Consider the following 8,378-nt stretch of genomic DNA (forward strand, 5'->3'; position numbering starts at 1 on the left):
TTGTAAACTTTTTTTGGTGACATACTACAAACGTGAAACGAAGCAAAAAATATACTTAGATACTTAAATATACTAGATTAAATTCTTCGAGTTCAGTCTGTATATAGATGCCTGCCGCTATGTGTGGTGTGGTGTGTGTGCGTGCGTGTTTGTGTGCGTGTGTGTGTGCGTGTGTGTGTGTTTGTGTGTGTGTGTGTGTGTGTGTATCTGTGTGTATGCGTGTGTGTGTGTGTGTGTATCTGTGTGTATGTGTGTGCGTGCGTGTCCTCCTCCATACTACATTACTGTCAGCCTGTTGGCCCGCTGACCCCGCGGTTCTGCGGCTGGAGGCGGACACATTCCTCTGTCCTCCCCGAGGAGAGCGAGAGGGATAGAGGGAGGGGGGGGGAGAGACTGCTGCCGCTGCTGTGCGCATTTAATTAGTGAGGAAGAAGAAGAAGAAGAAGAAGAAGAAGCGGCAGGACGGCTGGGACAGCGCACCGCCCCCCTGCAGGCAGCTCTGGGCTCAGTTTGAGCTGCAGAGACAGTCCAGACCGAAGCGCTGCTGGTAGGAGGTTTTACCCAGAGGAGGAAACTTTACACGTCAAACTAAGACTCTGGAGCGAGCTGGAGAGGATTTAACACAGACAGCTGGATGTCTGCAAAGTTTTCTTTGGCGTTGTTCTTCTTTTGAGCTTGGGTTTGGAGTTTTGGAACACATAAAAAAACTTTCTAAAATCGTAACTCTTCGTGGAAACTTTCTATAAACCGCTCCTTGTTGTGCGTATTTTCGGCGCGTCATGCTAACTGAGTGATGATTGCTTTGGAAATGTCACTCCATCATCCCGGCGGGGCAGAGGGAAAGTAAGAAACCACCTGTTGTGAAATTTTCCTGGAGCCTCTCACGGATAAACCCGAGCTGAGCCGAGACAGAGAGGCGCGCGTGCAGGGAGCGGAATGCGGCCTTTACGCACGGAGCAGACGCAGATCCTGAAAAGATGAGTGCTAATCTCTGCAGAAATCTCTCCGTGCTTCGGGCTGTGTGTTTGCCTTGAGCATGTTGCCATGGTGACCCGGGCTCAGGTGAGCTCCGGTCGGGATGGCTCGTGAGGACGCGGTGAAATGTCTGCGCTGTCTGCTGTACGCGCTCAACCTGCTGTTCTGGGTGAGGCGATCGACACACCGGCTGATCGATTACATCATCATTAATAACACAGAGCGTGTCCGCCCAGTCATTGATAAGCATCAGTCTGATGGATTACATGTGAATTCATCATAACACGTGAAAAAAAATGAGACACGAACAACATGTGTGCACCTTTAGAAAACATCAGTGTGATGATCTGAGCAGAGAAACATGTCATAGTCAAGTTGAAGGAATTTCATGCATGTCATCATTTCATGATCATGTGTTTACCTGAAGAACTTCAGCTGTAAACAACAACTGACTGACTGACAGTGTGTTATATTACAAACTATAATATTCTTTATTTATAGAGCACTTTTCAAAACACATGTTACAAAGTGCTTTACAATGCCTCTAAGGACATGTGCAAAATAAAGAGCATTTAAAAAGGCCATACAGTCAGTGCAAATGTCATAACCGTTAAAAGGACATGAAATCATAAAAACAAATTAAAAATAAAATAAACCAAAATAAAAACAAACAAAAGCAGGACCCTGTGCAAGACACCTTGATTGAATAAAATCAGGAACTGCTCTCCAATAAAAGAACGTTTTGAGCAATGCCTTAAAAGAGAGCACAGAGTCCACCAACCTAATTCCTCTGGCAGTTTATTCCAGAGGAAACTACATGACAAACTATACACTTCTTTTTCTTTACAGTTGTCCACAAACTTTTAACCATATCCTTTATGTCTGTCTCCACCAGAGAGACAGAGCTACCAAACAAAGTTCCTTTGCATAACTACAATTAAAAAAAGTCTTAACTTCCAATTTGTGCTACATATTTTAGAGCATATGACACATTAGACTCTCTGTGCTGCAGTGCTGGTCCATAAACTATGGCCATACAGCCTGTTTGGACATGCGCATATAGAGTTTTACATGATAATGCATAAAGATGTTCTTGAAAAAGTGAAGCATATCTCTGTTTCATCATGTATGGAGTCGTAGTTTCAGTACTGATACAGTATTCATGGGGAATGTGTGAAAAATGGGCTGAGCACACGTGCACATAAGATTTTAATTTAATCTGTTCAGTAACTGCAGCTGTGTGAGGAATTTATGAACATGTAGAATTATAGGAAAGCCTTTAACACAGACCAAAGGGCTGCATAGTCACACATGGTTACTGCCGGTGTGCTGTTTGATTTTATGTTTCATCAAGTTGCACAAACCCGGTTGCTCTTTTGCACCACAGCCCGCCACAAATTTACTCCGGGGACAGTAAAGCATATTTAATCTAATGTAATCTTATCTAATCCAATCTAATCTAAAAAACAAATAATAACAAGAGTATTATCTGAGGAGCTCCACAGCATTGAAGATGCTGTGATTTAACGAAGAGCTGCAGACATGATGGAGAGAAAACAGAGAAACCTGTTCAGATGTAAACAAGTGAGGAGTGACTTTATTTAAACCTGAGGGATCTGCAGTTATTAACTCCCCTCCCACACACACACACACACACATACACATGCATGTTTACAGTAACATAGTTTAGCGCTGCAGGGAAAGTAGGCCAGCGTGTGTGTGTGAATATCTGTGAGTGTGTGCGTGTGAGCGTGTTTCACATTCTGAGATGTTATTTGTAGGCTGCAGAAACTGATCCCTGTGTGTGCGTGTGTTTGTGTGTGTGTGCAGCTGATGTCAGTGTGTGTGTTAGGCGTGGCAGCGTGGATCAGAGACTCCCTGAACACCGTGCTGACCCTGACAGCCCACACCAGGTGAGTCCACCTCAGACTGAGTCCAGGTAGTAGTTGGACTTAAGGAGTCCTGCTCATGTTGTTTCCTCTCAGGCTGGTCATATGAACCAGGCTGTGCTGTGAGATGCCCCTGTGTGTGTTTGTGGTGATGGCATCATGAGAAGTAAAGACATAGAGCCAACCAATCAGAGCATGAGGAGGCTGTGATGTCAGAATGATTCACTGAGTTAAAAATAGTCGTCACAGAGCTTGATTGTAAACTTTATGTGAGGCAGTCTGATACTAACTAATTGATAGGATTTGTTTTCTAATAATATCTTAGTGATCAACGGATTTAATGATAAAGCTGCACAGATACAAGCAGTGAATGAATCTGGAGCAGAAGACTTTATCTTTATATATTCTGAATATGTGTGTGTGGTTTTTGTGTGTGTTTAAGGTTGGAGGAGGCAGCCGTCCTCACCTACTCTCCAGCAGTTCACCCGGTCTTCATCGCCGTGTGCTGCCTCCTCTTCATCGTGGCGATGGTGGGATACTGCGGCACGCTCAGGTGTGACCTGCTGCTGCTCTCCTGGGTAGGACCTGTGCAATACTACAGTCATACAGTCTCTCTAGATTCATTATGAATCAGTCATGAATCCATCAGCTGAGAGTGTCAGAATCAATAGATGAGGCCTGTCAGTCATAGAATAGAATCTGTTATCCTGTTACATGCAGAGCTGCTGCTGCTGCACACAGGGAAACACAATCCTTGAATTCTGGTTATGAAGAAACACTGGGTTTGAACTGTTAGATATGCACACATCATTTAGCATTATTTCATAACACTCTGCACAGCCGTTACAGAAATATACATTCCTTTAGGTTTAAATACATTACAGATATGTACAATATGCATACATTACATATATGCTCTTCTATATTTGGTGTTACAGAAGTCTGCAGATGTGTGATTCATGCACTGTTTAAAACTCTGACACATTCTTTCAAGTGTCTCCATAATATGCATATTCTACATTTTTCATCTGCAACATAAATCTCATTTTAAATTCCATCCTTCAGTTGCAGCTACATAACTTTTTTCTAAGTAACACAAGTGTGCTAAATGTTAAATAAGAAAAAGCTAATTTAAGCATCACTTTTTTGTTTTATAAAAGTTTTAATGAACACAAAGAATATTGGATTTTTGTACGCAGGATTACCTGAGACTTTTCTTTTTTCTTTGTAAGATGCTTCATGACCTGAAATAAACTGTCCACTTTAACTGTTAGTTGAGGCAGGGATCTTTTGTAAACAAGTCAGGTGGAGTTACTGGCACAGGACTGATTAGAGTACGTGTGTGTTCTATTATAAACATAAAATCTGAGTCCCATCAGCCTCAGTCCACCTGCTGCTCGTCCTCACTAAACATCGTCTGTCAGCTCCACACAGAGCTCCGCCTGTCTCTGCTGCTCCTCTCTGTGATCACATCACCTGCCTGCTGTCACCTGTGTGGGGGCGGGGCCAGGCTTCAGGTGTCTGTATTGTCCCTCAGAGCAGATAAGATTGTCCTCAGTGTGTCTCTGTAAGGTGAGACGCTGGGACACAGAGCAGCTGAAAGGACAGACAGAGAGCATGATGGGAAAGCTGGACAGACAGGAAGTGAACTCCCCCCTTCCCCACCCACTGCATCTATAACAGCTGGGAAATTACCTGATGATACAAGTGAAGCTCCTGTTCTCACTCTGAGCATTTTTTAATGAGTAAACCTCTGTGTGTGTGTGTGTGTGTGTGTGTGTGTGTGTGTGTGTGTGTGTGTGTGTGTGTGTGTGTGTGTGTGTGTGTGTGTGTGTGTGTACCAGTATTTCTGCAGTCTTCTGCTCATCTTCTGTGTGGAGTTAGCCAGCGCCGTGTGGACCTACGATGAGGTGAGACACACCTGTTTCACCTGTACTGCACAAACACACAGAAAACTACCTAAATATCATCCTAAAATAATCTTAAGCATCAAAGCAGATGTTTTTCCTAACACTACTTACATTTTAACATATTTCCATGTCTTTTTCCCCCCAACCATGACTTTATATTGTTGTATTTTTGGAGATATCGTTGTAAATAAGTGATGTTCCTTTTTATCACTTACATTTTAAGCTCAAAATAAACATCACAACTCACTGTGTTGTAGTTTCGTACTTTCAGAAAGTATGTATGTGAATATTTTAGTAAATATTTGACCCACCTGCACATGACTGACCAATCAGAGAGCAGGTGCAGACTGAATGTCTATTAATAATCAGACATGTGAGAGACAAGCGGCTCGCTGCTCTCAGATCAGATCCTGTTACAGTCTGACCCACAACTACTCTGTTACACAACTACTACACACTATTACTACATAAAACTACACATAGTGAATACACAACTACTACAAAAGTGCTATCCTGATCAGCAGATACATTCATTTGGTCAAGAGAACAAGACAAAGAAGAGATGAACTGTGTCTATGTCTATGCATGTGTTTACCGGTAGGCCTCCTCCTCATCTGTGTTCTGTTGGCTGCAGGGTGTTGTGGGTGTTGTAGTAGAGGTGAATGTTATCATCCAATGAAAGACAGCTGACACACCTGGATGATGGCTATCACAGGATACACAAAGGGGGTGGGGATGGGCAGCTGGAGGGGTAGAAAAGGTGACACAAGGGTGACAGGATATTTACTGAAAGTATGAACTCACCTGGGCTCTAGACAATGTAATGTTTCCTCTGGCACCCTCATCAGGACAACAACAACATGTGTACCTGCAAGAAATTAACAGCTGGTAGATGGATAAAAGCAGATAAACACGAGCAAACGGTTTCAGTCTCCTCTATCTGGGTGTTTATCCTCAACATGTGTGTTTGTGTTGGAGGAGTACACACACTTACATTTATCAATGTTTATTAATCCTGTGTGTGTGTGTGTGTGTGTGTGTGTGTGTGTGTGTGTGTGTGTGTGTGTGTGTGTGTGTGTGTGTGTGTTTCCAGCCCTCGGTGCAGCGCTCTGATATGATCAGTCTGAAGTCGCGGATGCCAAATTTTGGCCTGCAGCGCTACCAGTGGCTCACACACACCTGGAACAGCTTCCAAACAGAGGTCAGAGGTCACACACACAATAACACTATTATATTATTTATTGTTGAGTGTGTGTGTGTGTGTGTGTATATTTTGAGCCAACAAAAGTGATAAAGTTTGAGGGATTTGAACTTTGAACTCTAAAGAAATGCCATTCATCATTTCCAAAGATGTCTTTTCACATCAGAAGAAACAGGCTGCATTGTTTTTATCGAAGTTTTATAGATAGATAGATAGATAGATAGATAGATAGGTAGGTAGGTAGGTAGGTAGGTAGGTAGGTAGGTAGGTAGGTAGGTAGGTAGATAGATAGATAGATAGAGAGATAGATAGATAGATAGATAGATAGATAGATAGATAGATAGATAGATAGATAGATAGATAGGAAATTCCAATTCCAGCAAAAGGTAACACCAAAGGACAGCACGCAAATACACAAAATAAAAAATCCCAGGTTATGTACAAATAGTATACTGTACACAGTACAATACACAGTAGCAGCATATACAAGTGTAAAATAAGGAATAACGGTGTAGGTTTATCTTAAAGTAGCAGCAGCAATAAAAAAAAAAAGAAGCATTTTGTTTATAAATAGATCGATAATTAACTATAAATAATGAATAGTGCAAGCTGTTTGAATTGTGTTGTGGTCAGTTCAGGCCTATTTCTCCCCCCATCCTCTGTCCTCCTCCCGCCCCCCCTCCAAGTGAGGAGCTATACAGTTTAATTGCACGAGAGACAAAGGAGTTCTTGAGCCTATTTGGGCTGCATCTGGGGAGGAGCATTCTGTCACTGGACAAGCTTCTCTGGTTGCTGATGTCAGTGTGCAGTACCTTGTTTGACCAATAGGGCAAACAGAACCATCCATCCGTCCATCCATCCATCCATCCGTCCATCCATTATCTTGACCGTTATACCGTTCGGGGTCACGGGAGGCTGGAGCCTATCCTAGCTGACTTCGGGCAGAAGGCGGGGTACACCCTGACAGGTCGCCAACCTAACACAGGGCCAAGGGAACCAGCTCTAAAAACCACAGAGAAGGCATGTCAGCCAGCTGTTTTCTAATGATTGCAATGGTTGTGTCTCTGAGAACTGGCAACCAGTTTCAAGAGAAAAAATAGTCCCCAGTGCATGAGCAATTTGTCTGTGTAGAGACCTCATCAGGATAGAAAAACACACACACATCACACACTCAGGTGATGCATGCTGACGGAAGTGTGTGTTTCAGTTTAAATGCTGTGGGGTGATCTACTTCACGGATTGGCTGGAGATGACAGAGATGGAGTTTCCACCTGACTCCTGCTGCTCAAATCAGTATCCAGGATGTGCCCGCCACGCCAACATGCACGACCTTAGCGACCTGCACCAAGAGGTGAGACACGCCTACCAACTACAGTCATTGAGAGCTAATGTAAAGCTGGAAGGATTTAATTTGACTCTTTCTTTGTGTGTGTGTGTGTGTGTGTTTGTGTGTGTGTGTGTGTGTGTGTATAAGGGCTGTGGTCCAAAGATCTACAGTTTCATTCGAGGGACGAAGCAGCTGCAGGTGTTGCGTTTCCTGGGCGTGTCTATTGGTGTGGCTCAGATCCTCGCCATGGCGCTTACACTCACGCTTCTCTGGGCGCTTTATTACGGACGGAAGGCCCCAGAACCAGACTCCATAGCTCCGCCCCCTCACGATGACTCCACCCCCCTCACAGTGACACACGGAGCCTCAGGTGAAGCTCAACAGTCTGGATGTAACCGTACAAATAAAGCGTGTAACATCACAAACAACAGCGCTAACGCCAAAACATCAGATCTACAGTTTGAGATGGAGAGACTATCGTAGCAGAGACAACCTGCTTACTGAACTCCACAGAGGGACATTCAAAGATTATTTAAAGATGAGAGACTGAAACTAAAAGATCTTTGTCTTGTTTTAAGAGTTTTGTTCAACTTTTCTATCAGGAACACTCTACAGAACACATCAGACCCAGAAGAGGATGCTAAAACCGCTAACATTCTTATTCAACAAATTTGTTAGAAACAGCAAAAGTTTTAGCAAGGGAACTGTGAGCTTCATATTGCATAACACTCCAGCAAAAACAGTGAAAATCTGGAGGGACACTGGAAAATGTTTAACATTACCGCAATATATTTAGGTTATCCAACACATTTTTATGCAAGGTAACAATATCGTTGACAAGGAGTTTTCTTTATGTGAATGTTAGCTGTTCTGTTTTCCTTCTCATTAGATTAGCAACTCCAAAGACAATCAGTGAGAACAACTGGTTCAGGTGTTAGTGTAAAAAAAACATGGGCCTATTATTTGACTCATTTAATGGCAGCTATGTCACAACACCTCATTTTAGTATACAAACAATTCCTAGCCAACTGTTGTGTAAGCTAGCACCAAACTGAAGCTAGCCAGCATTACTTTAT

General features: G+C 43.0%; 1 protein-coding gene across 1 annotated transcript; it reads left to right on the forward strand.

Annotated features, from left to right (window-relative positions):
• Positions 1–470: 470 nt before the first annotated feature.
• On the forward strand, positions 471–7,854 carry tspan12 (tetraspanin 12). The gene is made up of 7 exons (XM_034673781.1): positions 471–1,144; positions 2,806–2,888; positions 3,307–3,442; positions 4,709–4,774; positions 5,868–5,975; positions 7,183–7,326; positions 7,450–7,854. The coding sequence occupies exons 1-7, from the start codon at positions 1,079–1,081 to the stop codon at positions 7,783–7,785; spliced, it is 939 nt and encodes a 312-aa protein (XP_034529672.1). The 5' UTR covers positions 471–1,078; the 3' UTR covers positions 7,786–7,854.
• The last annotated feature ends 524 nt before the right edge of the window (positions 7,855–8,378 follow it).

This window comes from Notolabrus celidotus, chromosome 21 (assembly GCF_009762535.1).
Source record: "Notolabrus celidotus isolate fNotCel1 chromosome 21, fNotCel1.pri, whole genome shotgun sequence".
NCBI lineage: Eukaryota > Metazoa > Chordata > Actinopteri > Labriformes > Labridae > Notolabrus > Notolabrus celidotus.